Source organism: Gopherus flavomarginatus, chromosome 8, assembly GCF_025201925.1.
Source record: "Gopherus flavomarginatus isolate rGopFla2 chromosome 8, rGopFla2.mat.asm, whole genome shotgun sequence".
Lineage (NCBI taxonomy): Eukaryota > Metazoa > Chordata > Testudines > Testudinidae > Gopherus > Gopherus flavomarginatus.
In genome coordinates this window covers 57,219,987-57,240,008 of record NC_066624.1, presented here as the reverse complement: position 1 = coordinate 57,240,008, position 20,022 = coordinate 57,219,987, and the positions used below count along the sequence as shown (strand labels likewise).

The following is a 20,022-nucleotide window of genomic DNA, read 5'->3' as shown; positions in this document are numbered from 1 at the left end:
TTGTGACTCAGGTCACAGGGTAGAAAAGGTTGAGAACTGCTGATCTAAGCTAAAAAACAATCTGTGGTAATCCCATGACAATGTAGCCCAGCCGCACAGCTGGGGCCAAGGGAGTGCAGGGAAAAGTCCTGTGCCATGAATACATTCACTAAAGAATTGTTCTTCAGCTGTGTTTGTGCCCTTTGTGCGCTTGCTTTCCACAATCGTTTTAGCCAAAGAGTTCACTGGCTGGGGTATTCACTGAAACAGGAATAGTGGCTGGACGCTCATTTTTTACTGGCTCTCTATGAGCATTGCTTCCAGGAAACTGGCAGATATTCATTCCATTTCTCCACTCAGAAAGCAGAAACACGGGGACCAATCACAGCATGAAGTAGGAATATAGGTGACCAATCACAGCTTGAATTTTCATTACTTGCAACAAAATGCTCCCAAACAAGCTACAGGTTGAAAGTAATTCATGTGAAGTGTTTCAGTAATTTCACATTACAGACCAGCCTGAGAGACAGTAACTCCTCCCAGACAATTCACACACAACTAACCATGAAATCTGACTAGCTGTTGTGAATTCTTTGCCCAGCTGTGTTCCTGTATCCTTACTGTGTCCCCTGTGCTCAGTGGGCACTAAAGAGCCTCAAATGTGTTAGCTACAAGGCTGGAAGGAGTGGTCTTGGGTTGTACTGGAGGTAGAAACCAGATAGCATTTCTGAGAAAGCTTTTTACCAGGACACAACAGCTGGAGCCAAGTTCCTTATTTAACAATCTATTTCAGTTTCAGTCATCTAACTCAGAAAAGGCATAGGACCAGTGCAATCCAGCCCGACACAGCTAGGCTGCAGCAAGCCAACAGCTTCCCTCAGCAGTGCAATTTCCATCTCTCCCTCCAGCCCTAAAACCCCAAATACAAATCTTACCCCTTCCCAAATGCCTGCCTGTCACAGAGCGCGTCACTCACCGCCAGACTGGCGCCTCCCCCTGGTCACTCTAGGGATTAACTGAAGGCCAACACTCCTGTCTGCCTTCTGCACCGTCACTCCTTCTCCACAATCCACCTGCAACTCCTTTTCCTCTGCTATTGCTGCATTTCCTTGGGCCACTTCCCCATGGCCATGGACCTTCCTAGCCTCAGCAGCCTGTCCAGAGTTCCTTCTCTTCTCCCTGGGTTCCTACCTGCACTGCTCTGTCCATGATGCTGTTGGGTTGCAGCCTACTCCAGATACAGTCTTCCCTCCTCAAGTTACAGGCAGCTACTGAGCCCTGCTCTGCCCTGAGGCTCTTTGCTGGGACCTGATTGGCTGCTCCTCACAGCCCCTTTCCCATTGGCTGCTTTTTGCACAGCCTCCCTAGGGGTCTATTAACCCCTTACTGGCCAGTGTGGGATGGATGCCCCGTCACACTGCCCAAAAGGATGGGGCTTTGCACTGTGCCTAGGCTCTGAGAGCCAGAGAGGTCTGAATGGCCAAGTCCAGGGGTTCTTGTGGAGAATGCCCTGCTGGCAGCTCCCTCTCTGATGTAGCCCAGAGCTGGGCAGCTTTTCAGATCCTCAGACAGGTGTGTCACAATTATAGTGAGGCGGAGTCTTGTCCAGCAATTCCCCAAGTGCATCAGAGCAGCCCTCGTCCCCGTTCACATTATCTGTACCTTGATCAGAAAGCCAAGAGCTCTCAGTGTCAGCATTGGAGTGCCACAAGGGACTGGTGCTGAGAGGTTTTCCTTGGTGGCCGTACGCCATGGAAGTTAAAGGATCGCCTCCCTAGTTGGTGAACCATTGCCAGGGATGCCCCAGTGTGCATCTGGTCTTGATACACGAGTGACTCAGCAACAGTAGTATGAGAAAATAATGCAGGCTCTGATACTCCTCTGACTTGCACTAGGGTGGAACAGGAGTAACTTTGCTCCATTGAGATGAATGGAATTGCACCCAGATAAACCAGTGCAAATGAGAGAAGAATGAGGGCCAGATGTTTACCATTTTTCTTGTTTTCTTTCCTTCTACTTTCTCTTTCACACCTTCCCTCCCTTCTGACAGTCTCTGGTTTCTCCTCCCTGCAGCCCGAAGACATCAATTATGCATCTCAGAAGCAGGTGTACCAGGATATCGGGGAGGAAATGTTGCAGCATGCCTTCGAGGGCTATAACGTCTGTATCTTTGCCTATGGGCAGACAGGTGCTGGCAAATCCTACACCATGATGGGAAGGCAGGAGAAGGATCAGCAAGGCATCATCCCACAGGTAACAGAGACTATCACCACCTGGGGGAGAGCACGCTGCTGGTGTAAACAAAGAATACTTATAGCCGGGTCATTGGGGGGGGGGAATCATGTGAAGGAGAAGGAGGCTGCTGAGGGGTGGAGGGCAGGGCAGATGAATAGTTCCCATGTGGGTGAAAGGCTGTCGCCCCCTGCATGTGGGGCATTGATAGCTGCTGCGTGCCAGCGAGGAGACAGGGAGCAGTTATCTACTGGGGGAAAACAGGGTGATGGCAGCAAGGACTGAGGAGTCAACAGGGCTGTGGCACCAGCGAGCACAGGAGCTACCAACCAGATGGGAAATTGACACAGAACTGGCTGCCTGGAACTTGACAAAGGCAGGGCTGGGAGGAAGAATGGCTACTGGTCTCCTGGATTCTCTCCCAATCAGGGCAGCTGGAAAGTTACAGTTGGGAGGGGATGTGAAGCGAGGAGCCCGGGATGGGAATCAATGCAGAAGGTACGAGCTGCTTGGAGACCACCAAGCACCTGGGGAGTCGCCTGGAAAGGGTCAGGGCAGAGCAAGGGAGATCCTAGACCTGCCATGAACAGAAAGGGGGCAGTAAAAGCATCAGTCAGGGCCGGCTTTAGGCCAATCCCACCGATTCCCCGGAATCAGGCCCCACACCTAAGAAGGCCCCGTGCCTTCGGTGCCTTTTTAATTTTTAGTACATACCCGGTGGCGGTCCGGGTTTTCGGCGGCACTTCGGCGATGGGGGGGTCCTTCACTCGCTCTGGATCTTCGGCGGCATTTCAGCGGCAGGGGGTCCGGAGCGAGTGAAGGACCCCTCGCCACCGAAGTGCTGCCGAAGACCCGTACCGCCACCAGGTATTCAAATCGGGCCCCGCAGTTCCTAAAGCCAGCCCTGGCATCAGTCCACAGAACCTAAAGGTGAGGTAGGTGGAGGCTCTAAGCAGAGATGCCTGAGTGGCTGGGAAACCTTGGCGCTGAATGACTGAGTCATACTGTGTCCTCATATACATCTCTCCAGTCCTGTGAGAGCCAGTGGCTGTAAGCGAGTGCAGGCTTTGGCCGGGCTGATCCCTGCCCTGACTCCACGCAAGGTGGGAGTTCTACCAGGCATTAACCTGGTCACAAAGGTCTGATTCATTCCTGAGCTGAAGCAGTTGAAATCCACAGTCCTGGCAGTGCCTTTGACTGTGCCACTTACTCTCCATGTCGCTCAGTCACTCAGAACAGGGTGTGAGTGAGCACAGAGAGCAGGCTCCCCTCCTGCCTGCCTGCCTTTCTGCAGCTCCCATTTCTGGGGTACAAGGAAAAATCCTTGTTTCCCTGGCGCCGTCCCCCCAGTGACTCTGGCTGCATTATAGGGGATGTGAGCAGCCATGTCTCCTTCTCTTCTTGTCTGCTGCAGCTGTGTGAGGACCTCTTCTCCCGAATCAACGACGCCACGAATGACAACATGTCCTATTCTGTGGAGGTATGGGGCCCTTCCCGCTGACAGCGGGGGTGTTCTGCTGTGGAGAGCATCTATTGAGGAGACAGGGACGATATGTTAAGGTGGGCCGTTGCCAGCACCACTGCATGGGCCTGCCCTGCTCCTTCCCTGAGTCAGTTGCCTTGTGTATTAACCAAAGAGTGGCTCCCATGGAATACTACCTGCAGCTCCAGGCTCAGGCCCTTGAGGAGGCCTGCCTTCCTTGCTCTGTCACTCCCAGGCCCTAGTACCCTTGCACAGAGACCTGCTCCCATCTGCGTTCAGGGAGGAGTCTAAATTCTCATGGGTCAGCAGTCATTGGCCTGCAGCCCTTGGGTTCCAGCACCTGCCATCAGGATGGGACAGTGGGAGAGTCCTGCTCTGATCTGGTTCCAGGCCCATGCCTGGATCTGACATCGCTGTCGAGATACATACCCTCACCCAGGCCTGGCCTGCCTTCCCTGGCATCCCTTTAACTACATGGGGTTGAAGTCAACATTAGCTTGGTGACACTTTGACTGATTTAAAAGTGCCTTAATCAGTTCAGCTTAATTCAGTAACCTATTTAGAATTCAGTTTAGGTAACTAAGCAACTCTGGTGTGTAGACAAAGTCACTCGCTCTTCCATAGCCCCTTGTGCAGACTGGCAGATGAGGCGTGCAGGGCCTCAGCAGGGCCAGTGAAAAGCTGGCTGCATGCTGGGCACGGTTTGCCCATGGCCCTTATGCCAGACTCTGCCCTCATTCACACTACCACAGCCATTGAAATCAATGGATCACTGCCTGGAAGGGGGCGGCTCTTAGAGCAAACCACTGGGTGTGTCAGGATGGGTCACAACTGCATATGTGTCCTGTGTGATGTGGGAGTCCCTCCCCCCATTGTCAGACAAAGACTTGGTGCGCTCTGTCCCCTAGGTGAGCTACATGGAGATATATTGTGAGCGTGTGCGGGACCTGCTGAATCCCAAGAATAAGGGGAACCTGAGGGTAAGGGAGCACCCCCTCCTGGGTCCCTATGTAGAGGACCTTTCCAAGCTGGCCGTCACTTCCTACAATGACATCCAGGACCTGATGGACTCTGGGAATAAAGCCAGGTGAGAGGGTGGCACAGTCTTGGTTGCCTTTCCTTCCCTTCCCGCCCTAGTGCTGTCCGGAGAATCCCCTGCTTTACATCACTCAGCACGTGCTCCACATCTTAGGCCCCTGTCTTCTGGCTGGGAGGGCTTCGGAAATCACTTGGCTTCTTCCCTGAGCTGGCTGAGTGGGCTGCTGGTGACAGCCCTATTGTGCTTTTGCCTCTGTATCTCAACAATCACAAAGCAGACAGGATCAGAGAGAGCAGCCACACTGCAGCACCCACTCACTGACCCAGGTGTGTTCTCCTCTTGTCTCCTGAGTGCTGTCCACTAGCTTCATATTGCCCTGTGATGGAGCCAATCCTGAGTCTTGTCCCCAGGGAGCTGTGGAGGTGGGACAGGGCGTGTGGGACCTGGCGCAGAGCCCACTGAATTCAATGGAGAGACCCTCATTGACTGCAGCGGGCTTTATGTGAGTTCCTTAGAGGCGGAAGTGTTCAAACCAGAGCTGGGCATTAAGAGGTGGTCTAGCGTGAGCACCACTGGCTTACACTCTTCTCAGTCCTGCCTTGTGGAGTCACCGAGCTCTGCCTGACGTCACCAGCTCTGCACTCTGAGCAAGTGCTGCTAGTGGCTGCCAAGCTGCAGGATTCCATGCCTCCCTGCCCTCTTCCCTCCACAGGACGGTCGCTGCCACAAACATGAACGAAACCAGCAGCCGATCGCACGCTGTCTTCAACATCATCTTCACCCAGAAACGGCACGATGCAGAAACTGACATCACCACCGAGAAGGTGAGCACAAAGAGGGTGTTTCTTTAGTGGGGCTGGGCAGCATTTTCCCAATTCCTGTGCTCTGGCTGGTGGAGAGAGGGTGTGACTCATGGACTCATAGACTTTAAGGTCAGAAGGAATCATTATGATCATCTAGTCTGACCTCCTGCACAATGCAGGTCACAGAATCTCACCCACCCACTCCTGTAACAAACCCCTAATCTATGTCTGAGTTACTGAAGTCTTCAGATTGTGGTTTGAAGACCTCAAGCTGCAGAGAATCCTCCAGCAAGTGCCCCATGCCCCATGCTGCAGAGGAAGGCAATCTGCCTGGAGGAAAATTCCTTCCCAACCCCAAATATGGTGAACAGTTAAACCCTGAACATGTGGGCAAAACTCACCAGCCAGCACCCAGGAAAGAATTCTCTGTAGTAACTCAGATCCCACCCCGTCTAACATCCCATCACAGACCACTGGGCATACTTACCTGCTGATAATCAAAAATCAGTTGCCAAAATTAGGATATCCCATTATACCATCCCCTCCATAAACTTATCAAGCTTAGTCTTGAAGCCAGGTATGTCTTTTGCCCCCACTACTCCCCTTGGAAGGCTGTTCTAGAACTTCACTCCTCTAATGGTTAGAAACCTTCATCTAATTTCAAGTCTAAACTTCCTAGTGTCCAGTTTATATCCATTTGTTCTTGTGTCCACATTGGTACTAAGCTTAAATAATTCCTCTCCCTCCCTAATATTTACTCCTCTGATATATTTATAAAGAGCAATCATATCCCCCCTCAACCTTCTTTTGGTTATGCTAAACAAGCCAAGCTCTTTGAGTCTCCTTTCATAAGACAGGTTTTCCATTCCTCGGATCATCCTAGTAGCCCTTCTCTGTACCTGTTCCAGTTTGAATTCCTCCTTCTTAAACATGGGAGACCAGAACTGCACACAGTATTCCAGATGAGGTCTCACCAGTGCCTTGTATAACGGTACTAACACCTCCTTATCTTTGCTGGAAATACCTTGCCTGATGCATCCTAAAACCGCATTAGTTTTTTTAACGGCCATATTACATTGACGGCTCATAGTCATCCTGTGATCAACTAATACTCTGAGGTCCTTCTCTTCCTCTGTTACTTCCAATTGATGTGTCCCCAATTTATAACTAAAGTTCTTGTTATTTATCCCTAAATGCATGACCTGGCACTTTACACTATTAAATTTCATCCTATTATTATTACTCCAGTTTACATGGTCATCCAGATCTTCCTGTATGATATCCCGGTCCTTCTCTGTGTTAGCAATACCTCCCAGCTTTGTGTCATCCGCAAACTTTATTAGCACATTCCCGCTTTTTGTGCCAAGGTCAGTAATAAAAAGATTAAATAAGATTGGTCCGAAAACTGATTCCTGAGAAACTCCACTAGTAACCTCCTTCCAGCCTTACAGTTCACCTTTCAGTATGACCCGTTGTAGTCTCCCCTTTAACCAGTTCCTTATCCACCTTTCAATTTTCATATTGATCCTCATCTTTTCCAATTTAAATAAATCTCCATGTGGAACAGTATCAAATGCCTTACTGAAATCAAGGTAAATTAGATCCACTGCGTTTCCTTTGTCTAAAAAATCTGTTACCTTCTCAAAGAAAAAGCAGCAAAGAATCCTGTGGTACCTTATAGACTAACAGACGTTTTGGAGCATGAGCTTTCGGGGGTGAATACCCACTTCGTCAGATGCATCTGACGAAGTGGGTATTCACCCACGAAAGCTCATGCTCCAAAACGTCTGTCATGCATCTGACGAAGTGGGTATTCACCCACAAAAGCTCATGCTCCAAAACATCTGTTAGTCTATAAGGTGCCACAGGATTCTTTGCTGCTTGTACAGATCCAGACTAACACGGTTACCGCTCTGATACTTCTTAAAGAAGGAGATCAGGTTGGTTTGGCATGATCTACCTTTTGTAAAACCATGTTGTATTTTGTCCCAATTACCATTGACCTCAATGTCCTTAACTACTTCCTCCTTCAAAATTTTTTCCAAGACCTTACATACTACAGATGTAAAACTAACAGGCCTATAGTTACTTGGATCACATTTTTTCCTTTTCTTAAAAGTAGGAACTATGTTAGCAATTCTCCAGTCATACCATACAGTACAACCCCTGAGTTTATTGATTCATTAAAAATTCTTGCTAATGGGCTTGCAATTTCATGTGCCAGTTCCTTTCATATTCTTGGATGAAGATTATCTGGGCCCTCCCATTTTGTCCCATTAAGCTGTTTGAGTTTGGCTTCTACCTCGGATGTGGTAATATCTACCTCCATATCCTCATTCCCATTTGTTATCCTACCATTATTCCTAAACTCATTAGCCTCATTAAAGACTGAGGCAAAATATTGGTTTAGATATTGGGCCATGCCTAGATTATCCTTAACCTCCATTCCCTCCTCAGTGTTTAGCGGTCCCACTTCTTCTTTCTTTGTTTTCTTCTTATTTATATGGCTATAGAATCTTTTACTATTGGTTTTAATTCTCTTTGCAAGGTCCAACTCTGCATGGCTTTTGGCCTTTCTCACTTTATCCCTACATGTTCTGACTTCAATAAGGCAGCTTTCCTTGCTAACCCCTCCCATCTTCCACTCCTTGTAGGCTTTCTGCTTTTTCTTAATCACCTCTCTGAGATGCTTGTTCATCCAGCTTGATCTACAACTCCTGCCTATGAATTTTTTCCCCTTTCTTGTTATGCAGGCTTCTGATAGTTTCTGCAACTTTGACTTGAAGTAATTCCAGGCCTCCTCCACCTTTAGATCCACAAGTTCTTTAGTCCAATCCACTTCCCTAACTAATTTCCTTAATTCTTTAAAGTTAGCCCTTTTGAAATCAAAAACCCTAGTCCCAGATCTGTTTTTGTTTATCCTTCCATCTAGTTTGAACTGAATTAGCTCATGATCACTGGAACCAAGGTTGTCCCCTACAACCATTTCTCCTATGAGGTCCTCACTACTCACCAAAACCAAATCTAAAATGGCATCCCCTCTTGTTGGTTCTTAAACTACTTGGTGAAAAAATCCATCAGCTATCACATCCAGAAAGGTCTGAGCCCTATTATTATTACTAGCACTTGTCCTCCAGTCTATATCTGGGAAGTTAAAGTCTCCCATGATCACACAATTCCCATTAGTATTTACTTCATTAAAAACATTAAAAAGGTCTCTATCCATATCCAAATCAGATCCCAGCGGTCTGTAGCACACCCCAAGCACTGTCTCAGGGGAGGCTCTAGTAGCTTTCTTTCCCAATGTGATTTTTGCCCAGATAGACTCTTTCTTGTCCATTCCATCACTTCTTATTTCTTTAGAGTTAACCTCATCATTGATATACAATGCTACTCCACCACCTTTGCCTTTATTTCTGTCTTTCCTACACAGCACATAGTCTTCAGTACCTGTACTCCAGTCATGACTACTATTCCACCATGTTTCTGTTATCCCTACAATATCCGGTTTCACTTCCTGCACCAGTAGCTCTAGTTCCTCCATTTTGTTGCCTAGGCTCCTTGCATTAGTGTATAAACCTCTTAATTTTTTCCGTTTGGCTTCACTGACAGTGACGGTTGGGCTAAAGAGGCTGAGATAAGAGGTAGATAAATAATAAGAATCGTTGTTAGGAGGTGAGATGGAGAAGGCTATTGGAGAGCTTTGCAAGCCTTGCCTGCCATACCCCAACTCTGTGTCCCCTTCCTGCACCCTCAGGCACACTCCCCACAGTCCCGTTGCGTCCTTTAGTCCTGCTCTGGGCAGGGCTTTTAGCACATTGGGGCCCATCTGAGCCTTGCTATATGTTGTAGTGGCAGTAACAGCAGGCAGCTTTCCCCGCAAAAGCCGAGTGTATGCCCCACCCTGGGTAAGTGCCAGGGGCGACCAACCCAGCTTGAGCCACTTATCTGACTTCTCAAACAAATGGGGACTTGGAGCCCAACCACCCTGCAGTTTTGTTTGTTGACCAGCTCCTGATTTTGCCCGTCTCTGTTTGAATGAGCAGAGCTGGAAACCTGCTCTCCCTGACTCCAGATAAAACAGGACTTGGACACAAACTGCTGTTAGTGCAAAAATAAAGCTCTCCCTGGTGGAAACCATCAGGGCATATATTGAACCAATCCCTTGCTCTGGTGCCCGGGGTGCTGTGCTGCTGGCAGGATTGTCTTTTGGTGAGGTCCTGACTACTTATGGCCACTAAGCATCCCAAGTCACTCTTTGCAAGAGTAGGTGTGTTAGCTGTAGTGTGAAGTGTCCAGGCCCTATTCCAATTTGGATAATCACATTCTTCCTCCTTCAAATCCACCTCCCCACCCCTAACCGTTTCAGTTGAACCAAGTGTTTACTTCTCCTCCAAACTGCTGTGCAGCACGACTGCACACTGTTAAACAGCTGTTGCATTTCACATCAGAGGTGGTTGCATTTCAGTGGTGAATTGTGATTCCTGTTTGCACTATTTGCATAGCAATGTGTCAAGTGCTTGGGGACACTTCTGGATAGGTGCAAGTCATAGCTGTGCCCTCAATGGCAGGCATCCCTCTTTGCTTATAGGTCAGCAAAATCAGCCTGGTCGACCTGGCTGGGAGTGAACGGGCTGATTCTACTGGAGCCAAGGGCACGAGGCTAAAGGTAAGAGCGGAGCATGAGTCAGGAGCTGCACTCAGTGCCGGGTGCTTTTTGAGGTGCTGTTGGTGCACCCTAACCATGGAGAGGTGTGCTCATTTCTTTGGTGGGTTCTCAGACAGCTGGAGTGCCAGTAACAACTCCCTGATACGCCACTAAACCCACCACAACCTCTGCTCCCCACTGGTTTTCTCTGAGGGACCGGCCACATGCCATGTCTTTTCTCTCCCCAGGGGGGCCCTGGCAGGGAGGGAGCTGGCTGTTGGCCATGTTTGCTATCATCTGTGGATCTGAGCTTGGCTATTGTGCTGAGCTGCAGACACCCACATGCCCTTAAGCTGATTTGTGTGTCAGGACCCTCTCTATCAGTTGACTTTTGGAGGCTAGATTTTTCTGTCTTCCTTCAACAGGAGGGAGCGAACATCAACAAGTCTCTGACCACACTGGGGAAAGTCATCTCTGCCCTGGCTGAAATGGTAGGTCGGCCAAGGAGGTCTGTCCACAGGTGGGGCTGATTACATAGAGCCACACTGTGCAACCCTGAAGCACTGACTCACAGGTAGTCTCATTGACACTTATGGACCGATTGACATGAATCAGTGCTCACCCCATGAATTAGGGCTGCACACACTAAGCCCCAGTGATGCCGTTGGATGAGCAGCCCTTGTAGTCCCTTGTGCTGTGACTATGAAATATCCTCCAAGGCAAACGTTCTGGGAACGAGCCAACAAAGGCGCTTTTGATGCAAACAGCCCTCTCTTCCCATGGCACAAGGACATCAGCCCCTGAACTCACTCCCTCTTGCACACACCCTTGCTGGCATAGAATGGCAGGTATTCTTGATGGACTCTGGCAGCAGTTGTTGCCTTGCAGACTCCCCCAGTCTGGAGCGGGGGAATCTTTAGAATGATCCATGTTGGGACTGGCTGGAGTGTTGGTTGTATGTGCCTGGTGGGGCGGGGCAGTTGGGGGGTGGGAAGGGTGAGCTGGGATCTCCTGGGAATGGAGATTGGGGATCGTTGATGGATATATATTAACAGATATGTTTTTAAGAGGAGCTAGAGCCATTTGGCAGCCAGGCAGGATGGGAAATGGAGCCAGGATCATGAGCGTCTCTCACTGCTTTATTCGCTTTGTGGGTATGGGGATCCCTTTCCCTGCCCTCTGTCTGACTTTGATTTTTCTCAGTATATGCTCGCTGGGAGAGGGATTGTTTCCCTTTGTGTTTAGGGTGCTATGGCAATCTAAATAATAACTCCCTGTCACAAGTCCTGTGCCACAGCCTAGCTGATGAAACTCTTGCACTTCCTCTTAGCAGAGGGGCGAGCAGGGTGGGAGGAGCCTTTGTGTGGGTTCCCCCCACCACGCTCACCCCTCCATTGGGAGCTGCATGGCAGTGCCCACGCTCAGAGCCTGCTCTCTGTGGAGAGCTCTTCATCTGAGAGAGGTAGAAGCTTCTCCCATATGGTGGAGGGGAAGTTGCAGTTACCCACAGCCCCTTGTCCCGACTGAAGCAAACTGTCATCCTATTTGGCCTCTCTGTGTCTCACATGCTCATGTGATGGTAAACAATGTCTCTGGTTTCCTTTCAGGATTCGGGGCCCAATAAGGTATGTGCTTTGAGGGTTCTGTTCCTTGGCTTGGGTGATCAAACACGGGCAGGGGTGTTGTGGATCGAAACGGGGAGATTACTGAGATTCAGCCCAGGACCATGCTATTGCGTGGATTTTTAAACTGAGTGCCTCATTGTTTTCAGCTCTGCTCTGAAATTAAGGCACAATTTGACCTCCAGTGAGGTTCTGTGCTGCAAATCCTTGGCTCCACTGACTGGTGACCTACAGCAGAAGCAGTGCACCAAAGAGCTGGCCAACAGCAAGGCCAGTCAAAATGGTACCTATTCACTGGGTCCCTTCAGCTCCCTGCATTTGAGATTAATATCTCAGTGGAGCAGTTGTGGTGCAGAGGAGAGCCAGGCTGGCTTTTGCTAGTCTGAGTCAGCTGGAAATGGAGGGCGGGGCGAGGCAGATTAGGCTTAGCATAGTGTTTCTCAGGTGTATTGGCATCTCCTGGGGCTGTGCTGCCATTGCTGCAAGATCAGCCTAGAGCTAGAAGTCACCGGGGACTGTTGATTCTTCTGTGTAAAATCTTTTGGGGGAATGAAGGGGAGAGTTCACTGGCCTAGGCATTGGTGTGTAACTGGGCTGGATGGGAGTAAGGGACGGACAAACTGGATCTGCTGCAATAAGAATCAAACTGAACCCAAACCAAACCCCTTTATTGAGGTCTGAAAATATTCAGTTCACTTCCCCCTAGTCTGTTATAGTCATCTCTGCCTTGCCTGCACTTCTGTCTCTCTCAGGTGCTGGTATGGCCCCTGTTACCATGGAAGCTGGCGCCTCACAACACCTGTGTGAGGTCGGGCGTACTGAGACCAAGTGACTTGCCAAGGTGTCACAAGGAGTCTGGGGCAGAGCAGGGACTTGGACCCAAGTCCTTGGCTAGTGTCCTATCCATTGGACATCACATCCTGGCTGTGGAGGATGGGGGGTGGAAGTGGGAGGCAGAGTTGTTCTTTATGTGTTTCTGGTCCACTCCAAAGCAGAAAATCTCCATAGACACACTCTTCTTGCAGGATTGCTAGGTGTAGATAATTTGGTCAGCATACAGTCTTTGGGTCCTTATGGAACCTCTGAACTGTAGGTGGTTTGCTCTGGGCTAGGGGAAGCTCAAAAGTGTGCCTTTGGCCAGATGTGGCTGGAAGTCACTAGGCAAATGACCCTGGTTGATACTGACTGAGAATCTACTACCTTTGAAGAGAACGAGGTGTCTTATCTCCCTCCTGTGCTCTCTTCCTCCAGAACAAAAAGAAGAAAAAGACAGACTTCATCCCGTACCGGGACTCCGTGCTGACCTGGCTTCTCCGGGAAAACCTGGGTGAGGGAAGAAGTCTGGTTCACTTAGTTTGCCCTGGTTCTGGCCTTAACTCACTGAATTTCCAGGCAACAGACCTCCAGAGGTCCCTGTCTCCTGAACTTCTGTAGTCTCCTTGCTTTAACTCCTCCTCCTCCCTCTGGCTGTCAGGGACCCCCCCAACTCATTCAAAGCACCGGATGTTCCTGTGCTGGAATTGTATGTGACCATGTGAGCTGGGGGCTGTGGGGTGGGGATACTGTTTGGTATGTGTGCTCTGTGAGCAGAATGACAGGGATGCTCTGGCAGAAAGGGGAAAGCAGAGAGAAGGGGGGTTACAAAGAGGGCCCAGGAACAGATCCACTTCATGGAGCCAAGGGTTTTTTTCACTGGCAGGTGGTAACTCCAGGACTGCTATGGTTGCTGCTCTCAGCCCTGCTGATATCAACTACGATGAGACCCTCAGTACTTTAAGGTAGGCCTTTGTGACAACAGTTCATCCCCACTTCCCCTGCACAGGGGCTGGGGAACATGGAGTGTGACATCTGAAGTCACAGCCTTAGACATTCCCCTCCTGTTGCCTTAACTGTTCCTTCATTCCACTACTGTCCCATAGCCCCTCACTGATACAGAGCTCCCCTCTGGGCAGTGCTTATCACGGTTCTGTGTCAATGTCAAAGCAGCAGATGAGGGTCCCTAACCATTTGTTCTGTCCGTAGAGTTACAGAGCACTCTCCTCCACCTCCAGCCACTGGCCTTCCTAGTCCCTCTCCCAGCTTGGCACTAGACTACACTGTGATGCTCTCCCTTGTGTTGCTAGATTTGCTCTGTCCCTCCCTGCCACCTGTTACTGTAGATGGGAGTAGAATGGGGAGCCTCATGGCCAGAAAGCTACAGCTCTGAGGGAGCCTTTGACTGTCTGAGCTGTGCTAACCAGGGCTCTGCCAGAAGCCATGCTTTGTTATTATATGCAAATAGACCCTAGGTCTCCTGAATGCCAATCCGATGCACTAGCCCGTGGCCCATGCTGTCTCAGACCTGAGTGAGTGCGATAGGAAGTCTGGTGATTGGCCATGTGTCCCATTTCTGCAGGTATGCTGACCGTGCCAAACAGATCAGATGCAATGCTGTCATTAATGAGGATCCTAACAATAAGCTGATCAGGGAGCTGAAGGATGAGGTGGCTCGTCTGAGAGATCTGCTCTACTCCCAGGGTCTTGGGGACATCATTGACAGTACGTACCTCTCTGGGCTCTTGACTGAGACCGGGATTTGCTTAGGAGAAGCAAGATAGAGCTCTCTAAATCTCAGTTTACTGGGGTAGGACAGGCTCAACCATCCTCATCCCCACCATGTTGTTCAGTGGCATTACATCACCAAGACATCTCTATTCCCTGACCTGTTGCTCCTTGTAGTTCCTCTCCCTGACACTGCATCTCTGCCACAGCCTGCTGGGAAAGTCCTCTATGACATCAGGGAGATGCATGCTATCACCACAAGCCTGGGGACTCTAGCCTATGCCCCTCATGCTGACTGTGAACCCTAGTCTCCAGCCCCAGGGTGGCTCCGGGGGGACAGGCTCATCCTCTGTGCTATCAGTCCCAGGACTCCTGTCCCAACAAAGAGCCAGTCTCAGTGTGGTGAGCACTCCCTGTGTTGCCCCCAGGGAGATGTCCCCAGGCTGGGTCAATGTATGGCCTTTTTTCTCAACCTGAGGGGCATGCTTCTCTGTTCCTTAGTCCTATAAAAATGAACCTATTCTTGTTCTGTTTTCTTTGTCTTTCTTCCCACTCCCTCTCCTCTCTTTCTCTTAGCTAACACTGCTCCAGGACGACCTAAATGTGTGTATTTCCCATTGTGGGTGTTCTATGTGCTTCACTGCTTCTCCAAGACTCTGTTGTAGCAAAGGAACATACATACAGCATGGCAAAGGAGTCCAATAGCCTATAAGCAAGGGCCCAGCTGTGGAAAGCTTGTGTGCTCTCACAGCTGTGCTGTGGAGGTGTTAAGGTGGTCATCTGCTCCTCCCCAGCAGTGCCCTGCTACAGTACTCAGTTTGAGAGCTGCCAGAACTTTGCTGCGGCCAAGGAATGCACAGATCACTTAGAGGATTGGTGGGCAACTGCTTGCATTGGCATAGTAACCTCTTTGCACAGGGAGCTCCCTTTCATTATTACAAGGCTCATCCTTGGCCCTCCTGTGAGGCTATCATGCTTGATGATTCTCCCAGATCCACAAGCAAGGGGACCTCCACAGCACCGTCTGTTGTGAGGGGGAAGGGGGGCGGGGATTGACATATGGCAAGGGCTGGGAAGGCCATGCACCAGTCTCCATCAAACTCTGTGTCAGCTCTGCACAAGAGGTGGTGCAGCCCCAAGCCAATGGTCCTGGGTGCTGAGCTGGGGAAGCCATACTGAGGCTAGCCAGCTTCTCAGTCAGTGCCTTGTCTGGGCTTTGAGCCAATGTACTTGGGGGGCAAGGGGTTAGCTGAAGAATTTGCCTGCATTATGCTGTCCTCCAAAACATGCGAGATGGAATTGATTTTCTAAGTGAACTTCCTGGGCCTCTTTTCTCCATGCTGTAACTATGGTTTCTGCTTCTGTGCTGTTGCTGCTTCTGCTGGGCTTAGGACTAGTACCGATTCCAGTACTGGTTCTGCTGGCAATACCCTAACTATGAGCACTAAGTTATCTGCTTCCTACCGCTGATATAAAATCACAAGTGTTCCCAGTGACCCAGCATTGATCCTGCTGCTGGTTGTACTGGGACCAGCAGGGCTACTGAACATGTGCTCCTAGACTTGACAACGCGAACTGACTTTTGCTGGCAGGCTGGGAGGCCCTGCAGTCTGTGCCTTGTTTGTAAAAGAGCAGTGAACAGTCCAGCTGATATCCCTGGTCAGTGGCATACCTAGAATCCATGTCAGTTTGGCAGAGAAACAGCCTACAATTACCCTGCTATGGTCCCAGACAAACTAACAGCTGATGGGAGCCTAGTGCAGGTAGAATGATCTCAGCCCATTGACTCTTGGGTCCCTTGGTCCACTGGGAACATACTTATGAGTCAGATTTCCTTTCCTTGTGAGAAGCTGGCCTAGATTTCTGGTCTCAGTTCATAGAAGATTAGGGTTGGACCTTAGGAGGTCATCTAGTTCAACCCCCTGCTCAGAGCAGGACCAACTCCAACTAAATCATCCCAGCCAGAGCTTTGTGAAGCCTGACCTTAAAAACCTCTAAGGATGGAGATTCCACCACTTCCCTAGGTAACACATTCCAGTGCTTCACCACCCTCCTAGTGAAATAGTTTTTCTTAATATCCAACCTAGACCTCCCCCACTGCAACTTGAGACCATTGTTCCTTGTTCTGTCATCTGCCACCGCTGAGAACAGCCTAGCTCCATCCTCTTTGGAATTCCCCTTCAGATAGTTGAAGGCTGCTATCAAATCCCCCCTCATTCTTCTCTTCTGCAGACTAAATAAACTCAGTTCCCTCAGCCTCTCCTCATAAGTCATGTGCCTCAGCCCCCTAATCATTTTCTGTGCCCTCCGCTGGACTCTCGTCAATTTGTCCACATCATTTCTCTAGTGGGGGCCCCAAAACTGGATGCAGTACTCCAGATGTGGCCTCATCAGTGCTGAATAGAGGGGAATAATCACTTCCCTCAATCTGCTGGCAATTCTCCTTCTAATGCAGCCCAATATGCCATTGACCTTCTTGGCAACAAGGGCACACTGTTGACTCATATCCAGCTTCTCATCCACTATAATCCCCAGGTCCTTTTCTGCAAAACTGCTGCTTAGGCAGTCAGTTCCCAGCCTGTAGCGGTGCATGGGATTCTTCCATCCTAAGTGAAGGACTCTGCACTCATCCTTGTTGAACCTCATCAGATTATTATGGCCCAATTCTGCAACTTGTGTAGGTCATTCTGAACCCTATCCCTACCCTCCAGTGTATCTACCTCTCCCCACAGTTCAGTGTCATCTGCAAACTTGCTGAGGATGCAATCCATCTCATTATCCAGATCATTAATGAAGATGTTGAACAAAACAGGCACCAGGACTGACCCCTGGGACACTCTGCTTGATACTGGCTACCAGCTAGACATTGAGCCATTGATTGCATTGAGCCCGACATCTAGCCAGCTTTCTATCCATGTTATAGTGTAGTCATCCAATCCATACTTTAACTTGCTGGCATGAATACTGTGGGAGAGCATATCAAAAGTTTTGCTAAAGTCAAGGTATATCACATCCACCGTTTTCCCAATATCCACAGAGCCAGTTATCTCATCATAGAAGGCAGTCAGGTTGGTCAGGCATGACTTGCCCTTGGTGAATTCATGCTGATCACCTTCCTGATCACCTTCCTCTCCAAATGCTTCAAAATGGATTCCTTGAGGGCCTGCTGCACGATTTTTCCAGGGGCTGAGGTAAGGCTGATCAGTCTATAGTTCCCCAGATCCTCCTTCTTCCCTCTTTTTAAAGATGGGCATTATATTTGCTTTTTGCAATTGTCTGGGACTCCCCCAATCACCATGAATTTTCAAAGATAACGGCCAATGGCTCTGCAATCACATCAGTCAGTTCCCTCAGCATTAGATCTGTCCCCATGGACTTGTGCTTTTCTAAATAGTCCTTAACCTGTTCTTTCACCACTGAGGGCTGTTCACCTCCTCCCCATACTGTGCTGGGAGCTTGTCTGTGAAGACTTGAGGCAAAAAATGCATTGAGTACTTCAGCTTTTTCCACATCATCTGTCACTAGGTTGCCTCCCGCATTCAGCAAGGGTCCCACACTTTCCCTGACCACCTTCTTGTTGCTAACATACCTGTAGAAACCCTTCTTGTTACCCTTCACATCCCTTGGTAGCTCCAACTCTAATTGTGCTTTAGCCTTCCTGATTACACCCCTGCATGCTCAAGCAGTATTTTTATACTCCTCTCTAGTCATCTGTCCAAGTTTCCACTTTTTGTAAACTCCTTTTTTGTGTTTAAGTTCTCCAAAGATTTCTGTTAAGCTAAGCTGTTTGCCTGCCATATTTGCTATTCTTTCTGCATATTGGGCTGGTTTGTTCCTGTGCCCTCAATGAGGCTTCTTTAAAATACAGTCAGCTCTCCTGGACTCCTTTCCCCCTCATATTAGCCTCCCAGGGGATTCTGCCCATCAGTTCCCTGAGGGAGTCAAAGTCTGCTTTTCTGAAGTCCAGGGTCCGTATTCTGCTGCTCTCCTTTCTTCCTTTTGTCAGGATCCTGAACTCTACCATTTCATGGTCACTGCTGCCCATGGTTACTGCTTTTACTTTCCCTACCAATTCTTCCCTGTTTGTGAGAAGATCAAGAAGAGCATGGCCCCTAGTTGGTTCCTCCAGCACTTGCACCAGGAAGTTGTCCCCAACACTCCCCAAAAACTTCCTGGATTGTCTGTGCACTGCTGTATTGCTTTCCCAGCAGATGTCAGGGTGATCGAAGTGCCCTATGAGAACCAGGACCTGTGATCTGGAAACTTCTGTTAGATGTCTGAAGAAAGCCTCGTCTACCTCATCGTCCTGATCTGGTGATCTACAGCAGACACCACAACATCACCCTTGTTGCTCTCGCCTCTAAACTTAACCTGAAGACTCAACAGGCTTTTCCCCAGTTTCATATTGGAGCTCTGAGCAATGATACTGCTCTCTTACATACAGTACAATTCCTCCACCTTTTCTCCGCACATTTTTGTATCTGTGCAAGGCTCTACTGATCAGTGCCTCTCCCTCCCTCCCAGTGCCTCCCGCCCACCGCGGATCAGCTATTTAGCGGTGTGCAGGAGGTGCTGGAAGGGGAAGGAGCACTGGCGGGATGCACTTGGCAGATGGGGCAGAGCAGGGTGGGAAGAAGTGGGGTGGGGCGGGGTGGGGTCTTGTGGGAAGGGATGGAGTGGGGGCAGGGCCTGGGGCAGAACCGGGGTCAAGAACCTCTGGGAAAGGACAAAGCCTGTGCCTGTGGACCTGAGGGCTACAAACAAATGCATCCAGGTTGGAGGCCCTTTTCGTAAGCCACATATGTGTCTCTGCGCAAGCCACATATGTGTCTCTGTGCCTTCTCCATGGGGTGTGTGAGTGCCAGCATGCCTCCTGGGGGCTGGAGGTTTGCCATAGTGTAGAGAGAGGGGAGCTATGAGTATCCTGGGCAAAAAATTAGAAAAAAAGTCAGTAAAATCTGGGCCCCCAACATGTGGCTTTAAGGGGGCCCCTCTTGTCCTGCCAGGCACTGTGCTGCTGCCCCTAGCCCAGAGGTGGGCAAACTATGGCCCGTGGGCCACATCTGGCCTGTGGTACAGTCCTGCCCGGCCCCTGACCTCCTAGCCAAGGAGGCTAGCCCCCGGGCCCTCCCCTGCTGTCCCTGTGCCCCACAGCCTCAGCACACTTGCCATACCGCTGGTGCAATGCTCTGGGCGGCCGGGCTGTGAGTTCCTGGGGCAGCACAGCTGCAGAGCCTGGTTTGACCCGGTGCTCTGAGCTGCGTGGCGACGGCGGCAGCATGGCCCGGCTCCAGCCAGGCAGCTCGGCTGTAGCACCGCCAGCCCCTGGTGCTCCAGGCAGCGCGGTAAGGGGGCAGGGAGAAGGGGGAGTTGAATAGAGGGGAAGGGAGTTCAGGCTGGTGGTTGGGGGTGTGGATAGAGGGCAGGCCGGTGGGGGGGGGGGGGAACAGGGGGTTGAATGGGGGCAGGGGTCCTGGGAGGGCAGTCAGGAAGCAGATGGGGATGGATGGGGCGGCGGGCGGAACTCAAAGGACAGGTAGAAGGGGTGGTTGGATGTGGTAGAGGTCCTGGCGGGGGGAGCCAGATAGGAGGTGGGGCCTGGGCCACAACCCCCTCCCCAACCAGCCCTCCATACAATTTACGAAACCTGATGCGATCCTCAGGCCAAAAAGTTT

At 50.1% G+C, this 20,022-nt stretch overlaps 1 protein-coding gene across 1 annotated transcript in view; it reads left to right on the top strand.

Moving 5' to 3' along the window:
* KIF1A (kinesin family member 1A) overlaps positions 1-20,022 on the top strand; it is a 185,183-nt gene that overhangs the window by 63,216 nt on the left and 101,945 nt on the right. Inside the window, exons 4-14 of the mRNA XM_050965747.1 lie at positions 2,053-2,232; positions 3,626-3,691; positions 4,603-4,781; positions 5,446-5,557; positions 10,128-10,205; positions 10,610-10,675; positions 11,792-11,809; positions 13,058-13,133; positions 13,506-13,584; positions 14,202-14,344; positions 14,924-14,950. Coding sequence (XP_050821704.1) covers positions 2,053-2,232; positions 3,626-3,691; positions 4,603-4,781; positions 5,446-5,557; positions 10,128-10,205; positions 10,610-10,675; positions 11,792-11,809; positions 13,058-13,133; positions 13,506-13,584; positions 14,202-14,344; positions 14,924-14,950 — 1,024 coding nt within the window. The remainder of the gene's footprint in view (positions 1-2,052; positions 2,233-3,625; positions 3,692-4,602; positions 4,782-5,445; positions 5,558-10,127; positions 10,206-10,609; positions 10,676-11,791; positions 11,810-13,057; positions 13,134-13,505; positions 13,585-14,201; positions 14,345-14,923; positions 14,951-20,022) is intronic.